The sequence below is a fragment of the Emys orbicularis genome, chromosome 12, assembly GCF_028017835.1.
Source record: "Emys orbicularis isolate rEmyOrb1 chromosome 12, rEmyOrb1.hap1, whole genome shotgun sequence".
NCBI classification, from domain to species: Eukaryota; Metazoa; Chordata; order Testudines; family Emydidae; genus Emys; species Emys orbicularis.
The window spans coordinates 42,087,643-42,112,950 of record NC_088694.1 but is presented as its reverse complement, the minus strand read 5'-3'; the positions used below and the strand labels follow the sequence as shown (position 1 = coordinate 42,112,950).

At 40.9% G+C, this 25,308-nt stretch overlaps 1 protein-coding gene across 1 annotated transcript; it reads left to right on the top strand.

Moving 5' to 3' along the window:
• The first annotated feature begins 13,395 nt into the window (after positions 1–13,395).
• LOC135886220 (olfactory receptor 5A2-like) lies at positions 13,396–14,325 on the top strand. The gene has a single exon (XM_065414056.1). The coding sequence runs from the start codon at positions 13,396–13,398 to the stop codon at positions 14,323–14,325; it is 930 nt and encodes a 309-aa protein (XP_065270128.1).
• The last annotated feature ends 10,983 nt before the right edge of the window (positions 14,326–25,308 follow it).

Below are 25,308 nucleotides of genomic sequence, written 5' to 3'. Positions count from 1 at the left end.
GTTACCATGATAAATACCTCCAGGCAACCCATAATCTGAATGGTACACTAGATATTTACTGATGGTATGTCAAAGTTCTCACCTGATGTCTTTAAAATACTCAGACATATGAACCCCCTCCCCGTGCCCAGCCATCTGATCTTCTGACTCAGAGCCCCACCCAGCAATCTGACCTGATGTTCCTGAGACCCCATCCAGCAACATGACCACCTGCTGAATGAGAGAAATAGCCAATATATGTAATTAAAATTTTAATGTAATTTAAATAAAAAATAAACATGCAGCTGTGTGGCTTTTGTGGTAAAGCAATTGGCTGTTCAGACAGACATCCAGCAGCATATCTCAGGGGTGGCAAGCATACATTCAGAATTAATTGGAAACCTATGGGTTAATGCCTTGCTCTTTGTTCTTCACTGAGTATAAATAGACACATATCTCTGTAAATGAAATCAATTCTAACTTGAGCGCCTCTCCGACCTAGCTGGATTTCCCTATTCAAGGTGAAGAATGCCTTGCTTTGCCATGTGCAGCTGTTGAGATAGACTCTCACTCTTTAATCGGTACCACTAGGAATGATGGAGAAGCCTCAGATGTCTCACACTTCCTGTGATTTCCTTGGAACTATTGCATAAGTTTGGTTACATTTTATTTCTACTGAATTTCTTAGCTTGCTCATAGAAATACCAGCAGCAGATATGAGCCTGAGATATGATGAAGTAGTGTCAATTTCTGATACCCATCATCTCAGGGGATCTAGTCACTTCTGTGTGTAAACATTTAGAATGAAGAAGTCAATGTCTTTATATTGGTACATAACAAAGGAATTTTTTGGTCTTTCAGGCCAGGCATTTTTTATAATTCTATAAATTATTTTAATATGTTGCCTGTTCCTCCCCCCATTAAGTTTTTTTAAGTCCCTCACCCATCCACCAGATTCACAAAGGGACTTTCGGGCCCTGACTTCCATGTTAGATGCCTAAAACCTCTGCTCATCTGCTGACTTACTCAGTCGGTGCCTAAACTCATTTGACGCCTACAATTTTTGCAGTGAAAGTTCCCAAGGCACCTACCTTTCTGCCTCTGAGCAGGTGAACTGATACAGCTAGACATCCAGACATCTCAGCCCTGGAGTGATCCACAACCCGGGGGAAGATAGACCCTCCTCTGCCTATCTCATCCTATCCAGTAAGCAAACACTGAGGACTGGATTAGGCCCTATTCAAAATCTGTCTGGAGAAGGAGGAGTTGACTTTATAACTATTAGATCAGTGGTTAGTGCACTCACATGTGGAACCTGTGTAATTCCCTCCTCCTCCTGATACAGAAAAAGGGTTTGAACAATGGTCTCCCCTGTCTCAGAAAAGTGCTCTGTGCACAGAACTATGGGATAGTCTGATGTATGGCTCCTGCAATCTCTCCTGTTGGACCTGCTCCACGTTGGATAAATAATTAAAGACTCATCAGAGGAAGGAGACTGGATCCAGGTCTCCAACATTCCAGGTGCGTGCCCTAACCACCAACCTATGTAGTCATTCGCAGACTTTTGCTGGCCCAGTGATTAGTTCCCTGAACCTTTCATTCAATGACACAGTGCTTTAACTGGTTTCAGAGTAGCAGCTGTCTTAGTCTGTATCCGCAAAAAGAACAGGAGTACTTGTGGCACCTTAGAGACTAACAAATTTATTAGAGCATAAGCTTTCGTGGGCTACAACCCACTTCTTCGGATGCATATAGAGTGAAACATATATTGATGAGATATATATACACCCTCTGCCATGTACATTGGCCAAACCGGACAGTCTCTATGCAAAAGAATTAATGGACACAAATCTGACATCAGGAATCATAATACTCAAAAACCAGTGGGAGAACACTTTAACCTGTCTGGCCATTCTATGACAGACCTGCGGGTGGCTATCTTAAAACAGAAAAACTTCAAAAACAGACTCCAACGAGAGACTGCTGAGCTGGAATTGATATGCAAACTAGACACAATCAACTCAGGATTAAATAAGGACTGGGAATGGCTGAGCCATTACAAACATTGAATCTATCTCCCCTTGTAAGTATTTTCACACTTGCTTCTTATCAAACTGTCTGTACTGAGCTATCTTGATTATCACTTCAAAAGTTTTTTTTCTCTTACTTAATTGGCCTCTCAGAGTTGGTAAGACAACTCCCACCTGTTCATGCTCTCTGTATGTGTGTATATATATCTCCTCAATATATGTTTCACTCTATATGCATCCGAAAAAGTGGGTTGTAGCCCACAAAAGCTTATGCTCTAATAAATTTGTTAGTCTCTAAGGTGCCACAAGTACTCCTGTTCTTAGTGCTTTAACTGTCTTCCTGTGAATTCCCTTTTCTTTTTTGGATCTGACCCCTCCTATGCCTATATTTACCCCTGTGCAGTACTAAATTCATCTTGTGCTTGGAAGTTCTATTTTGCTGCTTCAGTTCCCACTTCTCTGAAGCTCCATTTGTTCCCCCGTTAATGGCCCTGAGATTAGTCTGGGGACCTGGAATTGCAACTCTCAGCAGACTATCTCAACCGTATCCCACTTGCAGATGTTTACTTACGCTGGGCAGCCCCTTACTCCCTGAGTCAATGAGACTGAAAGGGAGTAAGGTATCACGATCTGGCCTGGAGGATTCACAGGTGGGTGGAACCCTATGTTCAGGCTGATGGTGGCCAACCCTGAATATTGGGTATTTGGCATGGTGGTTATTTAACCCCAAACAGGAGCCAAGTAATAATAATACCTCGCTCTTATACACCCATCACTTCCAAAGCATCATTGCCGCCATGTCACACAGATGGGGAAACAGACACAGGAAGGGGAAGTGACTTTGCAAGGTCTCCCAGCAGGTCAGTGGCAGAGCTGGGTTTACCCCCCATCCCATTATATTTCAAAGTCAATGAAGCTGTGGGATTCCACTTTGAAATCCATCCCTATGTCCATATTTTATTCTTTTGTGTCTCTTCCCCCCTTCTCAGTGCTGGTGGGAGGGTGGATTTTTGATTGGACCAGCATGGAAAAGACAATCCCTGCGGTCCTGAGATGGGGGGGAAAGGGCTGGGGCTGGCCGCTCCAGCACCTTCACACCTCCTCCTACCCAGAATGCAGGTGGAGATTCTGATTTGTCCAAGAACATCAATAAAACTCAGGACACAACTGGCAAAAAGGGTTCTCTCTTTGTCTAGGTTTTTCATTAAATCACCTATCACCATTTCTTTGAACATCAGTCATTTTTCAGAGCCATGTGTTTATTATATGGTTGCATTATTTACCTTGCAAAATAACTTTTCCTTCCTGGAACTGAAATCTTCAGATGTCACAGGAAAATGTTGGGAACAGAATTCAGTACCTTGGCAGGGAAAGTGTCCAGAAAATGTGAATTTCAAGAAGTGGTTCTGAATATGGAAAGAGTTTAAGGACCACTATGTTGCCGAAACCTGTGTAGCTTCAGTAGATAAAGCAGAATGCCAACACTTTAAACCACATTTATAAGGTAGAATTTGATGTAGTAGCACTTATTTTACATTTCTTGTGTTACCAAGATTATTTATCTAAGGAAGTACTTAGATAATAATATCATGGTGAAGATACAATTACTTTTTGTTGGTTTTATGCATTTTTCTCTACTTGCAGGTCTCAGTTTTGCTGAAAAAAAGAAGTCAATGGAGAATCAAACCACTGTGATCCATTTTATTCTCTTTGGACTTTCCAGTGATCCAAAGATCCAGATTTTCTTCTTTGTGTTGTTTTTAGTTATTTATCTCATCACTCTGTTGGTGCCCGTGGACGGTGTGAGGCCGGTAGTGGCCCCCGGCGCGCCGGGACCGGGTCTTCTTGGAGTCGGGTTGCTTGGGAATGCAGCCCAAAGCTGGTGGTAAACTCCATCTAAGGCTAAATACTTATCTTTCCTTGACATCTGTTATTCCTCTGTCTCTGTCCCTAAGATGCTGGTGGATTTCTTGAGAGAGGAAAAAACAATTTCTGTAAATGCCTGCATTGCCCAGATATTCTTTATTTTTATGTCATCCTGTACTGAAGTTTTAATTCTTGCAGCCATGGCTTATGACCGATATGCTGCCATATGTGATCCATTGCATTACATGGTGACCATGAATAAACAGGTCTGCTGTCAGCTAGTGGGTGGTGCATGGACAATGGCTCTTTATATGCACTGATAAACACTCTTCCTCTGTCAGAGATGCAATTCTGTGGGCTCAGTGAAATCAGTCATTTCATCTGTGAACTCCTTTCCATATTAGATCTGTCCTGTACTGAGACTTTTACCAGTCAAGTGGTGTTTTTCACTTCTGCTATGGTCATAGGGCTCGTCTCATTCTCCTTCACTATACACTCTTACATACACATCATCTCCACCGTCCTGAGGATACCCTCCTCAGAGGGCAGGCATAAAGCCTTCTCCACCTGCAGCTCCCACCTCGTTGTGGTTGTTTTATGCTATGGGACTGGTTTGTTTAGGTACATGAGACCCAGCTCAGTCTCTTCAATGATTCTGGACAGACTGTTCACCATCCAGTACAGCATCTTAACCCCTATGTTAAACCCCATCATCTATAGTCTGAAAAATAAGGAGATGAAAATAGCACTTTGGAAAATACTGGGGAAATATTTCTCATGTAATGTAATGTAATGTAATGTAATGTAAAACCCTCTTAAGCTGAATGTTTAATAAAGAACCAGGGAATGCTGGCTGATCACAGATGTGTGTTATTGACTGAAAAAAATGTGTTCATACCAAACCAAACAAATAGGAACTAAAATCAATTGGCGTTCTAACATTGACTTTAAAAGATAATGGATAAGGCCCATGTTCATCACTGACAGTGATTTTGCTTTGTTTGCATCACAGTAATCTTTACTTTGGAAGGGACTTCTATTGAGTAAATGCTTTTGAATTTAAAACGATCATAATTTCAAATGCAGATATAAAACAAGTGCAGGCTTTTGTTTAAAATACGGGTGCACTTGACCGTATCATGTCCACTTAATCTTCTCCAAAATCACAGTCAACAAGTGCTTATTTCTTGGGGTCATTGCAGTCTCTGGAAGTGGAGTTTGTTCGAATGGTATAAACATGAGATTGGGAATCAAGATTTGTGGGTTTTATTCCCAGCTCTGCAGCAATTAATTTCATGATCTAAACAGACTTCAATGTCCATGTCTGGATAGCACTTCTATGTAGACTTTTTGTGTCATAGTTGCCTTGAAAACCATGGAACTGTCCTAGATGACTTTGAAATCCAGTATGACCGTGAACAGCTTAGGTACTGTGTTTAGTTTTCACTCTGATCCTCCACACTGAGGCCCAGATCGACAAAGTGATTAAGAACCATCAGCACTGCAACACAACTTTTTTTCACCTTGAAAATCCCTGGATTCCACAAAGCCTGAGTTAGTTGCCTAGGCTCGCTGTGCAGTAAATGGGGATAGAGATGAAGCATGGAATGGGATCCCCAAAAGCCAGCACACTTGGTGAATCCCTGCCTAAACTAGCCAGTGGGAGCTCCAAGGGGCGAGGAGTGTGTTCTAAGCCCCACCCACTTCTCACAGAGTTTGGTATCTAAGCCCAGGTTGCAGGGAGGTACTTATCTCTGCTTGTGATCCATGAATGGGACCCCTCTCCTGGTGTCAGGCAGCTTAGATGCCTAAACCATGTCTTGCAAGAGTAGCTTTGGTATCTATCTAATGCCATGTTGTCAAGGTTCCTTCCCCACTCTGAACTCTAGGGTACAGATGTGGGGGATCTGCATGAGAACTTCTAAACTGAATTACCAGCTTAGATCTGGTTTTGCTGCCACCACTCCCAAGTGCTAACTCCCTTCCCTGGGTAGCCTTGAGAGACTTCTTCACCCACCAATTCCTGGTGAGTCCGGATCCAATCCCCTTGGATCTTAAAACAAGGAAAAATCAATCAGGTTCTTAAAAAGAAGGCTTTTAATTAAAGAAAAAGGTAAAAATCATCTCTGTAAAATCAGGATGGAAAATAACTTTACAGGGTCATCAGATTCAAAGAGCCCAGAGGAACCCCCCTACCCTTAAGTTCAAAGTTACAGCAAACAGAGGTAAACCCTCTAGCAAAAGGTACATTTACAAGTTGAGAAAACAAAGATAACCCTAACACGCCTTGCCTGGCTGTTACTTACAAGTTTAAAATAAGAGAGACTTGTTCAGAAGATTTGGAGAGCATGGAGTGATGTCTGGTCCCTCTTAGTCCCAAGAGTGAACAACCCCCAAAACAAAGAGCATAAACAAAAGCCTTCCCCCCACCAAGATTTGAAAGTATCTTGTCCCCTTATTGGTCCTTTGGGTCAGGTGTCAGCCAGGTTACCTGAGCTTCTTAACCCTTTACAGGTAAAAGGATTTTGGAGTCTCTGGCCAGGAGGGATTTTATAGTATTGTACACAGGAGGGCTGTTACTCTTCCCTTTATAGTTATGATACACGTGAAGCAGGCTGGGGCTGGAGGGGTAGAAGAAGGACGCCTGCCTTACAACATTTAGCCTAATGGTTAGAGCCTCACTTGAGATGTGGGAACACTCCCAGCTCATGTCCCCCCTTCCCCTGAGGAGGTGAAGTGTTTTGCACAGGGATCTTCCACTTTTTGAATATATATTTACATGGTTAAAGGGTGTTCAGTGCTATTTTCCCCCTGGAGAAAAAGACACCTGCAGGACAGGTGGAATTCTAGACTGATACTTTCAAACCTACCACTCATTTCTATAAGTTCACATCCCTGAAGTGGCTTTGCAAATCTCATCCTTAAATCTCAAGGACTCCAAAATTTAAGACTAAGTTCAGCAAGGTACTTAAGCACGTACGTATTTTAGTCACATGGGTAGTCAATGCAACTATTCCTAATCTTAGAGCTAAATGTGTGTTTAAGCAACTTGCTGTACAGTGGCCTGGGCAAACAGAGTGTGTCTCATTCCACACAATTCTCCTTCTTTAGCCCCCTCAAAGCTCTGCTTCCAGCAGCACCTAATAAGATTTCATGAATGGGATTTTCAAAATCACTGATCATGGTGCTGTCTTTGCTCTTCTTGAAATAAAGGGCAAAAATCCCATTGATTTCAGTGTGAGGAGACTTAGAGCAATGCTAAGGGGAAGATTCTCAAAGGGGCAAGCAACAGTTAGGTGCCCAATGCCCATAGACAGCCAATGGGATTTGGGTGCCTAACAGCCATTTGTCCATTTGAAAAGACCCCCTGAGTGCTTTGGAAATCCCTCTCTTTGGCTGGATTTTCAAATAGCCAAGGGAGTTAGGTACCAAAATCCGATTAGAGCTGTGTACCTAACTCTCTTAGGCCCATGTGAAAATCCCAGCCCTACTCGGACCTCTAGGAGCCTATGAATTGCTGGTCACCTTAGTATATTTATTGGTGCAGAAAATGGATTTCTCCTTTCCTACCTTATTTTAACTGTATAGGCTGGGAATTTCAAACGAGACTAATGGATTTAGGCACCCATGGGCTCCATTATCAGTTGATGGCTCACCTTCAACTTGAATAACGTGTGTAGTTTTCATTGCTACTTCTCAAAATAGGACATGGCAGTAACGGGAGAGGTCAAGAGAAAGGCAGTGAAAATGGGTAGGAGTTCATATTAGAGAGACCAAGTAGGTGAGGTAATATCTTTTATTGGACCATATGTATGGGAATGGGAAGCAAGTGGTGAACTCCTCAGCCCAGGGTAAGATCCACAAAGGATAAAGCCATTTTAAGTTGTTCCTTGTGCCGCTGGGGAGCCATCTGCTGTTGGCTTTATTTCATTTATTCACCTCGCTCTTCATCAGTCATGTTCCAGGATGGGTTGAGGCAGGTAAGGGCTGCAACAGGTATGAAGTTCAGAGGGTTCTGCATTCAGGTGAGCCTCAGATGAAAGAATGGGGCCATCAAAGACTGTTCCTGCTGACAGATGTTATAGTAGATAGTCCTGCTGTCTGGAGTGGCTCACCACTGTGACTGCCCATCCCAGGGCAGACTGTCAGAAAACAGGGCAGATACCCCAAGCTGGTAGCATGTTCTATAATTAGATTTCACCAAGCCAGTGAAATCTAATTGTTGTGTTCCCAGAATTTTCCATTCAGATTTTTGTTTTTTTCAAAAAAATTGAAAATTTTAGTCAAAAATGAAATTTCCCTATTAAGTGGTTTAGTGTTGACCAAACCCCATTTTCCAGCAGAAAAAAACTTCTCAACCAAAAATTTTCAAGGAGCCCTAACATAGAGCAAACCATTGGTCCAATTTTCAGAGATGTTGAGCACCCAACACAGTAAATAACACTTTCCACAACTTGGGTCACATTAACAAAAGGACTTAGGTGTTGCAATGGTGAACATTACAGCACCTAACCTTTAGGCAGCTGGTCACCCAGTGGAATCCACAAACCCTGAGTTAATCATCTAGGATCCCTATACAATGAATGGGGTGATATAAGTAAGTTCCTGGGGAAATCTGAGATTAATTAACTTACTCAGGGTCACACAGTAAGTCATTGATAGAGAAGAGAATGGTCCAAGTTCCCATATAGCACCCAAGCCACTAGAACATGCTTCCTGACCACTCACCCAGCTGTTAGCGGCAGTTTACACTCATTCTTTAATCACTGAACCCAGGTGTTACTGATGACACAAGTTGAAAAAGCAGCAGACACTCAGCCCATAGGTGTTCATAGAGAATCAGCCCATAGGTTCCTTTGCAAACAGAGATGAAAAACTAGACAAGAGGGTTTTTTAATCCTTAAAGAGAAATCCCCAGCTGGTGTCAATTGATATATAATGGGGCACTAGGGGCAGCAGAGGGTGAGGGATGGGAAATATTTTACTGGATAATGGGCATTAAGACACTTAAGAGATGATCAAGGTGCTGCAGTGCCCCATAATGGACACCAGGTTGCAGCAGAGAATGGAGCATGGTCAGAGAGAGGCTATGTAGTCACACTGTGGTGAAGAATTTTGTTGTATTTTATTTCATTCTCCAAATCGTCAGCCCTGCAGTCTAGTCAAATTCTGTTGAATTCAAGGGGGGCTACACACAATGACATTAGATGGTAAATTAAAGTCTAATTAATGTCCATACAGCTTTGGGTTTGTAAGCCTCTCATGAGTTAGTCACCCACAGAGGTTAATTATCTCTTGAACAGCTCACTTTCCCTTGGAAGGGTGTTTGGAAGGGGGGAGAGCATCACCGGGTTGTTAGAAATAATGGCAAGGCCTTTGATTATTCCTGCAGCTTTAGATTCTCTTGTTAGCACAGAGCAGTGTATTCCCCCTGTTTTCAGTGGCAATCACCTGTTTTACTGTAGCTAAGAAGATTAATAAAAATTAATAGAACTAATTATTCCAACAGAGTAATCATAGGACTGAAAGGTACCTCGAGAGGTCATCTAGTCCAGTCTCCTGCACTCATGGCAGGACTAAGCATTATCTAGACCAGCAGTTCTCAAACTTTAGCAATTCAAGGACCCCTATTTTGATTTCAAATTTTTCAGGGACCCCTAAGCCCCCCTGCTCAGTCCTTGTCCTGCCCCTTTCCTTGAGGCCACACCCCTGCCCAGCCCCTTCTCTGAGGCCCCACCCCCACTCACTCCATCCCCCCTCTCTCCGTCATTTGCTCTCCCTCACCCTCACACACTTTCACCAGGCTTGGGGAAGGGAGTTTGGATGCAGGAGTGGGTGCGGGGTGCAGGCTCTGGGAAGGAGTTTGAGTGCAGGAGGGGATGGGGGTGCAGGCTCTGGGAGGGAGGGAGGGAAGGAGGGAATTTGTGTGCACATCCCTCTGGCAGTGGCTCCTAGGCAGGAGAGGGGGTAGGGGTCTCCATGCATTGTCCCTGCCTGCAGGCACTGCCACCGCATCTCCCATTGGCCACAGTTCCTGGTCAATGGGAGCTGCAGAGTCAGCGCTCAGAGTGGGGACATCATGAGGAGACCCCCTTCCCCCCCCCCCCAGGGTCCACAGGGATGCTTCTGGGACTGGTGCGGGGCCAGGGGAGGTAGTAAGCCTGCCTTAGCCCCACTGTGTCACCGGACTTTTAGCATGCAGGAGGTGCTGGGAGGGAGGGGAAGGAGTTGCGGGAGGGATGGGGAAGGGGAAAGAGTTGATCAGTGGGGCCCGCAGACCCCCTGGTGTTCCCTTGGAGAAACCTAGACCATTCCTGACATGTGTTCATCTAATGTGCTCTTAAAAATCTGCAATGATGAAGATTCCACAACCTCCCTAGACAATTTATTCCACCCTGCTTAACCACCCTGACAGGAAGTTTTTCCTAATGTCCAATCTAAACCTCCCTATTATCATGTCCCCTCTCAGTCTTCTCTTTTGACTAAACAAACCCAATTTTTTCCCTTCATAGGTCATGTTTTCTAGACCTTTAATCATTTTTATTGTTCTTCTCTGGACTGTCCCCAATTTGTCCACATCTTTCCTGAAATGTGGTGCCCAGAACTGGACACAATACTCCAGTTGAGTAATGATTTGCCACAACCAATGTAAAATCTCCCTGTGTCTTTTGTTGAGCTTTTGGCCTCACACTCACAGGTGTGGCCAGGGCAGGAGATATGCCTGGACCTGGTATGGTCCTTGGTCATTTTCCATTCACCACAGGATCAGTGTGGGCTTGAATTGCAAAGGTGCTGAGATCTCATTGATGCCAATGGGAGCTGCTGGTGTCAATTGTTGCTGTATATTAGGCCCAGTGGTGTGACAAATAATTTACATGGGGAGCAGAGCTCTTGTTCTATTGTAAGTCCTAAATAATGCCAAAGGATTAGTATAATCAAAGAATGTATGGAGTATGTCCTCCAAATGTAGACGCATGCTAGGACATTCCTGGTTTTCATTGTTACACTCTAGAAGTAATAGGAGTTGCCTGGCACAAGGAAGGAGAAATATCGAAAGATATAAACCGGGGTATAACTTTGGGATAGTAAGAGAAATTGCTTAAAGGGGGAGAGGCCCCAATTGATAGTAGGTGCAAATAATGAAACACAATCCTTGAAATAAATCAAATATAAAAAGCTTCCAATAATAAAAGCATTATGGAAATTTGCCATTAACCAGCACCATCTACTGGATATTAATGGAAGCAGCAACGAAATTAAGGGTTCTGAAATCTCAGGACCCACCTGGCATGTGTCCAATAGGAATCAGAGGGCGGTCCTCTTCAACAAGCTCTGAAACTAGGGTATATACACTGAGGTCACCATGTGCTCAAGAGAGTTGACTGAACCCAATACAAGAAGAAGCAGAACTGTAAGTGTACCCAATTCCCAGACCAGCCTCCCCATCTCAAGGTTCAGAGGATAAGAAGAAGTAAGATTTCATCTCAAAGATTGTATTTCCTCGATTCTACTTTAACATAAATAACTGTAGGTTATCTTGCTGAATCTACACTCTCTAGTGAGACCTCAAGTAACCATATTTTAGATTTTACCTCCTTTATAAATCCAAGCAAATTGGCTTAAAAGAGATTGAAAATAATTGTTTTAAACAATTGCTTTTAATATTCTAAACTTGTCCCTTTTAAACCAATCTAGTCAAAGAGAAGTAACCACTGTCTTCAAAGTGTCTTAAAGACAAGTGCACCCTTAAAACTGTGTAATAAATAAAGAATTGAGAATTGTTGATCATAAGTAAATGTCAAAAGAAATCTTGCAATTTGCATTATTCTTTGCTATAACCTCTGAGCTTCAGCTCTAGTCTGTGATAGTTGCTTACAGCACTGTACTCTGTGTGCAGTACACAAAATTGCTTGTGATTACATGTGAATGGTAATGTGGTAATATTAATGTGGTTCTAAGTGAATTAATGAATTGTTGGTTGGTTAAAAATAAGCAAATGTCTTGATTTGAGAAATACAGTTTAAGTTAAAAAGTTGACCTGAAAAACCCCCAGTATTAAACTAGTAAGCAATATAGAAAAATGATAGATGGTTGGGTGGATGGATAGACGGATAGGTGAGAGATAGTTGATTAGATAGACGAATGAATGAGGGGAGAGAGAGGGATGGGGAATGGATCAATATATAGAGAAAAAAGAGTTTGTGTGTCAAAGAGGGACAGATGGACAGAATATGAACAAACAGATTTATAGATAGAGGGATTGATACATATGTATGGGGTGACCAGAAAGAGAGAGAGATGGATGAACAGATGGACAAATAAATATTCAGAGAGGGAGAGAGAAAGAGAGGTAAATAGATTGATAGCAGAGAAAGGTAAAGCAAGGCATTAGGAAATGAGGGAAAATGCCAGCTGTTAAAGACTTACATAACTTCTCACTTAGAAAATGGGTTATCATCAGCATGGATGCAGTTCACCCTTCTCTACTTGAGGAGCCGTGGAACGAAATGATCTCTGCTTTGTGGAGAAAGGAGGTAGAAAAAAAGAAGGGCATATTGGAAGTCACTGGGAGTCTAGAATTAATTCAGCAAAGGGGATGAGGTTAAAATGGCTGAGATTTTTAAAGGTTCCTAAGGGAATTAGGTGTCCAAGTCCCATTGAGTCCATGGGAATTGGGCTTCTAACTCCCCTTTAGGTCCCCTTGAATATCATAGTCATTAAATACTGGTAGAATGAGCATCTATCTATCTATCTATCCCCTTATACACCCATGTATCTAATCAACTGTCTCTCACCTATCCATCCATCCACCCATCTTTAGATATCTCATCTAAATCTGACAAACTCATTTGAAGTGAGTGAATATTTATGAGTGCATAATTTATTGAAAAAAAATGCTCCTCATTTTCTAATTGGGAATTGTACTCAGGCATCTTCTCATTTGAAAAGATGTAGTATTTATTTGAATTGTTGTTTAGTTTTCATTGGACTCGCACTGGTCATATCTTCCTGTTTCTGTTTCTTTATTGGACCAGCATAATCCTTCATTTATTTATTTATTTTAATGTAAACAAAAGACAAAATCTGAGCTGGAAAATTGAATCGTCCGAACATTCTTTCCCATATGATTAAAATTCACTTTTCTGAATTTTTTTTATGATTCAGTAGGCTAGTCACAGAACACGCATTTTTTCTCTGTGCAGTCCTGTATGCTGTTTAAAACTCCCTTAACCATGAAAAATAAAACTCAATCCCTGCAAAGGGTCAGCATCATAAATTAGCAAACACAACAAGGGTCTGAACAAAGCAGAAGCAATATATTATTCCAGCGAACTATTTTTGAAGCATTCATATCATTCCAGACATCGGTTGTATCTTCAAGAACAAGCAGAAGGTCTCTGTTCTTTCCAAGATCCAAATTAAATCTGCCCTCATCTTTCTCAGTTTCTTCATCCATTAATGACACTGTTGACCTTTATTTCTGGTTTTCCTATCACTGCAGGCTATCACGATTCTGAACATGCTAATGGAGAATCAAACCACACTGAATGAGTTTACTCTCCTGGGTCTTTCCAATGAGCCACACCTCCAGATTTTCCTGTTCCTGGTGTTTTTAGCTATTTATCTAATCACTCTCTTGGGGAACATGATGATAATGCTGGTGATATGGGCTGACCATCACCTTCACACCCCCATGTACTTCTTCTTGAGTAATTTATCCTTTCTCGACATCTGTTACTCCTCAGTCACAGTCCCCAAAATGCTGGAGAGCTTCCTAGCAGAGAAGAAGACAATTTCTGTCCATGGGTGCATTGCCCAGCTGTTCTTTTTCTTTTTTCTAGCTACCACGGAGTGCTACCTCCTGGCTGTGATGGCTTATGACAGATACACTGCCATATGTGAGCCACTGCATTACTTGAAAACGATGAGTGAACCGGTCTGTATGTGGATGGCAGGTGGCGCATGGATAGCCGGCTTGCTAAATTCCCTTGTCAACACTGTCCTTGTAACTGACTTACACTTCTGTGAGCAAAAGGAAATTAACCATTTCTGCTGTGAGCTTCCGGTTCTATTACCACTTTCTTGCACTGACACATTCATCAATGAAATGGTGCTGTTTGCCTTCACTATAATTTTAGGGATGCTCTCCCTCCTGTTAACATTGATCTCTTACATGTTCATCATCTCCACCATCCTTAGAATACCCTCCAAGGAGGGAAGATGTAAAGCTTTCTCCACATGCACCTCCCATCTCATCATTGTTGGTTTGTTCTATGGGACCGGGCTTATAAGCTACATACGAACTGACTCTAGCTACTCTCTCACTCTGGAAAAGGTGGTGTCCATCCAGTACAGTGTCTTAACTCCCATGTTCAACCCCATCATCTACAGCCTGAAGAATAATGAAGTGAAAAGTAGTGTGTGGAGAGTGCTCAGAAATTGCAAATAGGAAGAGATTAATGTGAACTTGGTGTCTGAGGGTGAGATTTTTAAAACTGCCATAAGGTCAGATTTTTAAAGATATGTGGGGCATATGGGATTTTCAAAAGCATCTAGGTGCCTAACACACATTGAAATCAAATCCCTTAACCACCTTTGAAAATCTCAGTCATAAGACATGATAACTATTAGCAGTGAAATAGAAGTATCTATAAATGTGTTGGTAATGTGTGATATGTCTGTTTGTCAGGGCAAGATCCTCAGCTGGTGTAGCTTGCGAAAGATCCATTGACTCCAGTTGGGCCACACGGATTTATGCGAGGTGTCAACCTGGCACATTGCTTTCAGTAGAGCCATGCCAAGTAAAACCAGCTGTAGATCTGGCATCTGGCATGCCTTCAGTGGAGTTACACTGATATAGAAAAGCTAGGGATCAGTCTTCTTGACTCCATTTGTGTTATATCTATTTATACTTACTGGAGATACGATTCGTTGAGTCCAACTCAACTATGCTAAATTACACCACCTGGTAATCTGAGCCCTATTTTTCTATTGAGAAATTCTTCTCACAGTTCATCTATAGAAAATTAAACATGCTTGTAGTACTGCTGTCCTGTTCTCCTACATTTGTTTCACTCAGCTATTAAATTTCTTCTTAATAAAATTGTAAGATCTTTGGTCCATGGATTCTCTTTTAGATCCACCTGTAGAGTTCTTATACTAGATGCTGTGGGCTAGATTCACAAAAGGACGTAGGCACCTCACTGCCACTTTAGGCACCTAAATCCCAGAATCAAGCCCCACTGGGATTCACAAACCCCCTGCTCTGCTTCCACCTAAACTTGTTCAGCACCTACATTTTTACACACACACTGATGCCCCATGCCAGGCATCTGGATGCCTAAGACACAGAGTGATTCAGAAATGGGGAAAGATAGGTGTTCCTCCACCTACCTCACAGTGGTGACTTGGTAAATAAAGAAGGGATAACCTAACCTAACTAAAATCCATATTCCCCAAATGAGAACTGGGTAAACTCCATTTACCCATGTTTACTCTTGACTACGCTATTGCTGCAGGGCCCGGTCTCACAGGCATGCTCCGAGCTTGCCTACCCAATTGGGCCCTGTGAGACTCTGTACTTCAGAGTAGTACCCTTGACCCCCATATTCACCACTGTGATGTGATTATGATGTGTTTTGTACAATGCATTCCTTGTGAGGTATCATTTGAGAAGTCATGATCTGTTGAACATTAATATCCTTTGGAATTATGTGTGTTACCTGAAGTTGTACCTGAAGTAATGGAGTTTTGTTATGTGTGTATTACTGAAATACATTATGAGGTTGAGAGACGCCCACAGCCCGCCTTTCAGTGACAACAAAGCAGTAACTGACAAGGCAGATTTACATCAGGACCAGCCAGACATGTGTTGATGGCTCATCAAAGAATCAACTCTCCAAGAGACTCCTCAGAGAGGCCATGTACCCAATGGGGGCTGCCTGACCCCCACATCTCAGCAAGGATCTTTATAGCAGCTGGAAGAATGTATAAAAGAGGGACAATGACATTATCACTTGGCCTCTCTCCTCTCCCCATCTCAACATCTGGAAGATCGTTTGGAAGATTGGTTCCCGGCTGGGAAGGGGATCCTGCTTGTGTAATAAGAACTGTAAACTGCCTGTGTCATCTATTAGGGTGAAAAACTGTTTGATTCAAATCTTGCTTAGTCTGGAGAATTTAGACTGCAATTTTATTTTTTATTTCTTATGTAACCAACTTTGATGTCTATGCCTGCAACTTATAATCACTTAAAATCTACCTTTCTGTGGTTAATAAATCTGTTTTATATTTTATCTAAAACAGTGTGGTTTTGGTTGAAATGCTTGGGGAATCTCAGCTCAGGTTCACATGGACTGGTGCATGTCCTCTACCCTTTGTCAGAGAGGCGAACTAATTATGAGCTTGCACTGTCCAAGGGATATTTTAGCAGTATAAGATGGTATATTTCTGGGTTGCAAGGCTGGGAGCTAGGGTGATTTTTTGGTGCCTTTCTTTATACAGCTCATGAGTGGCTTAGAGAGGATTCATGCAATTTAGCTGGGTGTTGGTTTCCACATGTTGATGGCTGAGTGATCACAGCACCTGGAGAGGTTTGCTGCTTGTCACAGGCATAGCATTGTAAAAAACAGCAATAATAATAACCATAATCATAAAGGGTCAGACTGTGATACACATACTCTATACCATTTAGGGACAATTTTTCAAAAGTATTTAGGCAGGTGAGACACCTAGGCCCAAACCCATCAAGTGTATGTTCTTAGTGTATGTTCACACTGCAACCACTACAGTGGCACAGCTATGGTACTGCAGCACAATAGTATAGATGCTTCCTACATCAATGGAAGAGATTTTTTCCCTGTCTATGCAGGTAATTCACCACTTTGAGAGAGGCAGTTGCTAAGTCAATGGAAGAACCTAGTTATCAACATAGGTACCATCACTCAGGGAGGTGTTGTTCCTACAATGGTGGAAAACCTCTTCCACTGCGGTAAGCTGAGTCTACGCTATAGGGTTATGCCAGCATAGCTATGTCACCGTACATGCTGCTATAGTCCCCACAGTGTGGACAAGCCCTGAGTATCATACAGACACATAGAGGGATCTGGGATTTGTTAGGAGAATGTAGACTGGTTTTGTTCTGTTTCTGTAATTCTGATACATATCCTGAAGGAACTATATTGAATTAAGTTAAACCTTACTGATTTAGAATTACAAAACTGAGTTCATTGTGGGAGTATCGAGTCTCAGGTTTACACCCATAGGTTTTGGAGTAACAAGCGGAAGAAGGGGAGTGTGAAAGCTCAGACCCATAGCTCTAAAGAGAAAAAATGATGCAGGATGCAAACTGTGACATTGGCACACCAGATGCCAGCTCATTCCAAGGCCTCACTGAACATGGATGAATGCCCAGCTGGAGACGAGTCAGGTTCACCCATGCATTAGTATTATTAAATAGGTATTAGATTTATAAAGATGTGCAATGCTTGTGAATTGCTGCCTGCATTAAGCTCAGTTATAATGTCTGTATCCATGTTCTCAGTGTTTAATATTTAAGTGTTTGCTCTGTAACTGTAAAAGTGTTTGCCCTGAAACTGTGAACCCGGTCAAGAAAGGAGCATTACCAAGTGTGAAATACCAGTTTACCACAAGAGATGTCATCTCCTCTCCAACAAAGGAAGCCCCATAGACACAAAACAAGCCATTATGGAACATCAGTGGACCAAAGACTTTGTGGATTGCTTGCCCCTGCCCGTCCCCCCCTCACACACAAGCACTCATCTCATCAGCTTGAGCTCTAGGTGCAAGGAATAAAAATCCATGTTAAGAAATCGTTGTCTCTATGCTGCTAGAACTCTCAGGGTACATCTACACAGCAACTAGACACCCATGGCTGGTCTGTGCCAGCTGACACAAGCTCATGGGTCTCAGGCGACGGGGCTGTTTCATTGCTGTGTAGATGTCTGGGTCTGAGCTCCAGCCTTCTATGAGGTGGGAGGGTGAAAACCCAATTTTCCACTAAAAAATTGTTTTTGATGGAAAATTTTCAATCAGCCCTAGATAACAGCATACTGAAATCACAGATTTCAAAGTGGTAGTTGTGTTAGTCTGTATCAGCAAAAAGAACAAGGAGTACTTGTGGCACCTTAGAGACTAACAAATTTATTTGTGCATAAGCTTTCATGGGCTAAAACCCACTTCATCGGATGCATGCAGTGGAAAATACAATAGGAAGATATGTATACAGAGGACATGAAAAAATGGGTGTTGTCATACTAACTATAACAAGAGTAATCAATTAAGGTGGGCTATTCATAGAATATCATGGCGAGAAGGAACTTCAGGAGGTCATCTAGTCCAACCCACTGCTCAAAGCAGGACCAGACAGATTTTTGCCCCACATCCCTAAGTGGGCCCCTCAAAGATTGAACTCACAACCCTGGGTTTAGTAGGCTAATGCTCAAACCACTGAGCTATCCCTCCCCCCATATAGCAGCATTATCAGCAGGAGAGAAAAAAAACTTTTGTAGTGATAATCAGGATGGCCCATTTCCAACAGTTGACAAGAAGGTGTGAGTAACAGTAAGGGAAAAATAAATTAGCATGGGGAAATAGTTTTTACTTTGTGTAATGACCCATCCACTCCCAGTTTTTATTTAAGCCTAATTTAATGGTGTCCAGTTTGCAAATTAATTCCAACTGCTGCCTCCATAGTACATTCTCTTACACGGAGTACATTTTTCCCTCTCTGGGTGTCTAATAGATATCAGAACTGATAGACAAGAATAGAACTTCCCAACTGTAGGTGTGATCTGCAAATTCAAGGTTTGTATTATGATGTTTTGACTATTGATTTTTCATGTTTTCTTTACCCTCAACAATGCTCACAATAGATATTATGTACATCAGTAAATATGATGTGTGTGATGCTTTTGCTGTTGAGTCTTTCTGCTGTTGGTAAATGAGCCAATGTACTTGTCACCTTTAGAAAACCATGTAGTAAGACAGTTGTCTAAAGCAGTTACCACTGTGGCAAGTTCTCTATTACAGAAGCCAATTTCAAAATTGTATTTACATTAATTAACTGCTTTACACTGAATTAAATCTAGTTTCTTTGGGCTGCTAGAAGGAGAGATGGAAAGGGTAGACAAATAAACATTAAAATGGAGACCTTTAAACAATTTCAAAAGCATCCAAGTCCCATTTTAAAAAAAATATTTGGAATTTAGTGCCTGTTTTAAAGTATTTAGGTGTCTGAAGATACAGAAAGCACCTAGTGGGATTTTCAAAAGTGCCTAGGCACCAAGCTCCCAATAGGAGTTATGTATCTAGATCCAGATTTTTAAAAATATTTAGGTGCCAAACTCACTTGAAAAACCTGGACCTAGAGTGATTTGAAAAATCTCACTAGGCAGCTACCTGCATCTTTGGGTGCCAAAATACCTTTCAAAATCTGGTCATAAGTGCTTTTGAAACTTTTACCCTTAATTTTACCTGAAATGTTGAGTACTAAGGCCAGTTGTCAGTGCAATTAAACAATAAAAAGGTAAAGGCTTGAGGTTTTTTGTGTGTTTCATGTTTTTGTTTGATGTTACTTGTTGGGGTTTTATTGTTGTTATTATTAATACCTATTTTCAAGGGGGACATTCAACATCAGCTATATAGTGAGACGTTGGTTGTGACCTTAATTAGAGGTGTAGTGTGTAAAATAATACACTCAAAAGGATTACTAAACAAAATAGTGAAATGTACTCCAGGGGTCAGGGGGTTAAGTCAAACTCTGTTTTCATAAGAAAGAAAGAAAGAAAGAAAGGAAGAAAGAAAGAAAGAAATGGAAGGCGTTTACAAATAATTCCATATTTATGTATATAATTAGATTCCAGGATTGTCAAAACATATCTCAGGTCTCTTTTTGTTCAGAATACCATGAGGTTCAATCACCAGTGGATTTGTGGTCTGTTACCATCCATTTTTTAAGTTCTCAGCCATTTTGACTTTGCAAATTACACCTATCTGATGTACAGTTATCATAAGGCATGTATCTATGCCATGCCCAGAGTTCTAGAACACTGGGATTTCAGTGCTAACTCAACCAACCACCACCCTTACACTGCAGTTAATTTGCATGCAACCATTTCATTGGCTGTCCGACGGAGACTGCACACATAGGTGGTTACATGGCCCAACTGCCACATGCATTTCATATGTTGTTTCTGATACTGACGATATCTAGATATCTAGATAGATAACAACTCATGATTTTAAGCCAATCTCATGATTTGTTCAAGGCCTCACTCGTGATTTTTAAATAGGAAGGATTGGCTTTGCTCCAAGCTAAAATTGCAACTCTGGTATATGTGCCAATCTTGCAAAGACATACACATGCTTTTAACTTAACACATGCGAGTAGGCGTAAAGATGTGCATAAAGTCAAGCAGGTGTGTAGGCCGTTGCAAACCCAGAGCCAGAGATTAGAAACCAGTGACGCTTCTGACTCAGTCAAGACTGAATATAAACTGATTTAGTATTGAATATTCAGTATTTAACCCAGTGGGCCAGAAAGTCCAGTCAGCCAAGTTCACTTAGCCCCACTTACATTAGTGTGGCACAAAGTGAACGGGAAGGGCTGGAGACGGCATCCAGAGAATTTCCCCATTGTAGCTCTGTTGGCATAAAGCTGGCAGGGCAGCTCCATTGACTCCTATGCAAGCTCTGCTGCCTAACTGTGACACTTCCTATATGGGATGAGGCAGAGGGTGTGGAGGGGGTGTATCAAGGCTGTGGTCATGGGAGCCATAGCTAGAGTGCACAGGGAATAGCAAGAGAGGGGAATGATGGAGTGAGATAGGACCTGACAATCAGTGGAATAAATGTAATCTGTCTACCTGCCCGTGCATCTTTAATTTATTATTAGGGCTGGGCAGCTGAGAATCAGGGGCCTGTGACCAATCCCTCCACAGCCAAAGCAGCCCCTCCTGAGCTTTACATGGATGCATTGTAACAAATAAAGACTGCTGAATTTGGTCCAAGAATAGCAATATATTACAACCACTGGGCCAAAGACTGGGGTGTTTACTCCAGTCCCTAGTCCAACAATCTCCTGCAGAAAGAAACCCAGTAGGAGCTTTGTTTGAATAAGAACTGAGTGGCCAATGAGGGCAGTGCCTTCACCTGGAACTTTATAGCAGACCACCACATCTGGTACAGTTAAGATTAAAACCAGCTTTCTGTTTAAGGTTTGACTCTTCTAAGTGCTCTAAAATCCACACAGTTGCTCAGAATGCTTTGCAATTTGGGGTGTCTCATAGGGAACTGGGATAGGGTTGCTCAATTAAATTTGGGGCCATTTGGCCAATGGGTTCTGGAGATACAGTCCCTGCCAAAAAAACAAAACAAACAAACAGCTTTTATAAAGATGGATGGCTTCTACCAATTTTTTTTTGAGCAGATAGAGATCAAACCAGGGCTGAGGTCATCACACCAAGGTCTGTTGCGTGTCTGAGTTAACAACTTGAGATTGTTGAAATAAAAGGCTCAATTGAAATTATTTAATCTAAGATTATTAATCAGAGATTAGTACAGCACTATATAGAATGCAGAAATAAATAGATACATTACCGCTCTTTGTTGTCAGACTAAGAGCTGGATATGTGTTTTTCTTGCATCTGGAAGGGACACGCAGTTTTCATTCCCCCCCAACCTAAGTTTTCATACCACTATCATTATATAGGATTTCAGATAAAGGAAACGTAGTTGCCAAGAATATTCTCCCAGAAACAGATGTTGTGATGTCATTTCTATACAGTCTCAGTTTACCTGACTCATGTGAGAAGGCATGATTATTTACAACTGAGAGGACTAACAATTCTTCAAGGTAATGTCTCTCAGTGGATCTTTCTTATCCCACGATCATTCTTCCATGTTGATTTCCCCAACAGAAAACATCTGCTATAACAATAATCCCTTATTAGTTTCCCAAGTCTGTATATGCTTATGTCCGCATTTTATATATATGTTAAGGAGACTGTTTCCAAGCATATCTGGAGTTTTATTGACATGAAGGTACCTAAATACAGCATAATGAATACATTCCTAAATAGGGTTACTTATTGGTCAAGACCAGTGTTCTAGGCCTTAGACTTCAGACATACTCTTTGTTGAAGTTAAAAATTCTAAAGAATTGTTAATATATATAAATCAAATATACAGAATGAAACAACTAAAAGTATTACTATTTCCTAACAGGTACTAACAGGTCTCACACATTTGAGAGTTACCTGCAACAGAATCCTAAGGTGCCAGATTGCTTACATGGCTTACATTCGGGCAGACAGACCAAGCGGGTGGCTTGTCAGTTATCACTCACAGGACCTGGGTGGTATATTGTCCTTATCCCCTTCATAGTCTATCATGGGATCTGGCTGTGGAATCCCAAGGAGCCACATTTCCAATACACAGTAACCCAGATAACTAAACCAGTCAATCACCTGCAAAGGAAGAAACAGATCGAAGAGTACACTCTAGGTACTTCTCTGGGAGTGCAAAACCTCCTCCTCCTTCTTCTATTGTATTTATTATTAATTATTATTATTATTTTTATTATAGCACCTTAGGGACCCCATGGACTGGGAACCCATTGTTCTAGGCATCATACTAACAAAGAACAGAGAGATGGTCCCTGTCCCAAGGATTTTACAATCAATGATATCCGAATTTAATTGGGAATTCTGCCCAAAACAACCAGATATTATCAGGAAATCTGTCCCTAAAATTTAAAAAGACTATCTATCTGTCTATCTATCCCCACCCACCCCATCTATCTATCTATCTATCTATCTATCTATCTATCTATCTATCTATCTATCTATCTATCTATCTATCAGGGCTGTCAAGCGATTAAAAAATTAATCATGATTAATCGCACAGTTAAACAATAATAGAATACCATTTATATAAATATTTTTGGATGTTTTCTAAATTTTCAAATATATTGATTTCAATTACAACACAGAATACAAAGTGTACAGTGCTCACTTTATATTTATTTTTATTATAAGTATTTCCACAGTAAAAAGGGGGGAGGGATAGCTCAGTGGTTTGAGCATTGGCCTGCTAAACCCAGCGTTGTGAGTTCAATCCTTAAGGGGGCCACTTAGGGATCTGGGGCAAAATCAGTACTTGGTCCTGCTAGTGAAAGCAGGGGGCTGGACTCAATGACTTATCAAGGTCCCTTCCAGTTCTAGGAGATAGGATATCTCCATTAACTTAATTTAATTTTAAAAAAAAAGAAATCGTATTTTTTCAATTCACCTAATATAAGTACTGTAGTGCAATCTCTTTATCATGAAAGTTGAACTTACAAATATAGAATTATGTACAAAAAAGCCTCTGCACAATGTAAAATATTATAGCTTGCAACTCCACTCAGTCCTATTTCTTGTTCAGCCAATCGCTCAGAAAAACAAGTTTGTTTACATTTGCAGGAGATAAAGATAAAGCCTGCTTCTTGTTTACAATGTCACCGGAAAGTGAGAACAGGCCTTCTCATGGCACTGTTGTAGCAGGCATCGCAAGATATTTACGTGCCAGATGCACTAAAGATTCATATTTCTCTGCAGGCTTCAACCACCATTCCACGGGATATGCGTCCATGCTGATGACGGGTTCTGCTCGATAACCATTCAAAGCAATGCGGACTGACGCATTTCATTTTCATTATGAGAGTCAGATGCCCTCAGTAGAAGGTTGATTTTTTTTTGGTGGTTTAGGTTCTGTTGTTTCCGCATCATAGTGTTGCTCTTTTAAGACTTCTAAAAGCATGCTCCACACCTCATCCTTCTCAGATTTTGGAAGGCACTTCAGATTCTTAAACCTTGGCCGAGTGCTGTAGCTATCTTTAGAAATCGCACATTGGTACCTTCTTTGCATTTTGTCAAATCTTCAGTGAAAGTGTTCTTAAAATGAACAACATGTGCTGGGTCATCATCCGAGGCTGCTATAACATGAAATATATGGCAGAAGGCAAGGAAAACTAAGCAGAGACATACAATTCTCCCCCCAAGGGGTTCAGTCACAAATTTAATTAGCACATTATTTTTTTAACAAACGTCATCAGCATGGAAGCATGTCTGAATGGTGGCCAAAACATGAAGAGGCATATGAATGTTTAGCATATCTGGCACATAAATACCTTGCAATGCCGGCTACAAAAGTGCCATGCAAAAGCCTGTTCTCACTTTCTAGTGACACTGTAAATAAGAAGCAGGCAGCATAATCTCCCATAAATGTAAACAAACGTTTTTGTCTTTGCAACTGGTTGAACAAGAAGTAGGACTGAGTGGACTTGTAGGCTCTGAAGGTTTACATTGTTATGTTTTTGACTGCAGTTATGTAACAAAAAAAATCTACATTTATAAGTTGCACTTTCACGATAAAGAGATTGCACTACATTACTTGTATGAGGTGAATTGAAAAATACTTTTTCTTTTGTTTATAATTTTTACAGTACAAATATTTGTAATAAAAATATACACTTTTATTTCAATTACAACACAGAATACAAGATATATATGAAAATGTAGAAAAACATCCAAAATATTTAATACATTTCAATTGGTTTTCTATTGTTTAACAGTGTGATTAAAACTGTGATTAATCGTGATTAACTTCTTTAATCGTGTTTAATTTTCTTTTAGTTAATCATATGAGTTAACTGTGATTAATCGATAGCCCTACTATCTATCTATCTATCTATCTATCTATCTATCTATCTATCTATCTATCTATCTATCTATCTATCTATCTATCTATCTATCTATCTATCCCCATACACTCCCTCCCCCTATCCACCCCATCTATCTATCTATCTATCTATCTATGGAGGCCCTGGTTGAGATCGATCATTAAGGCTGAGATCCGTTTTGCCTGGATTTGCCTGTAAAGCATGGATTCAAATTCTTTGTTATTCTAAGACAAAATATCCTGTGCTAACCTTAAGAGTATTCCCAGAAGTGTTGACAGAGAGCAAAAGTCACATCTGTGGCTTCAATTTCAACGTTCTTTTTTTTTTTTAACAAATGCTATTTTTATTTTACATTTTTATTTTTTTCATTTATAACATTTTTCTTTTTATACTCATTTTATTTTATACTTTTTTGTATAATTTTCATTTTAGTTTCCTTTATATTATTTTATTATAGTATACATTGTTTTACTTTATTTTGTAATTTCAATTTCAAAATGAAATTTCCTTGAAATTGTCATGATCCTTTGGATGCAATTTTCTTAGAAAAGTGATCTGTTGCGACAAAAAAATTACCAACTCTAATTTCCACTAAGGTAATCAGTCTGATTACATAGCCTCTGCATACAGGGGTGGGGCAGTGACATCTTGGGGGTTAGGGAGGGGGGATTTAGGGTTTTAGGATGACAG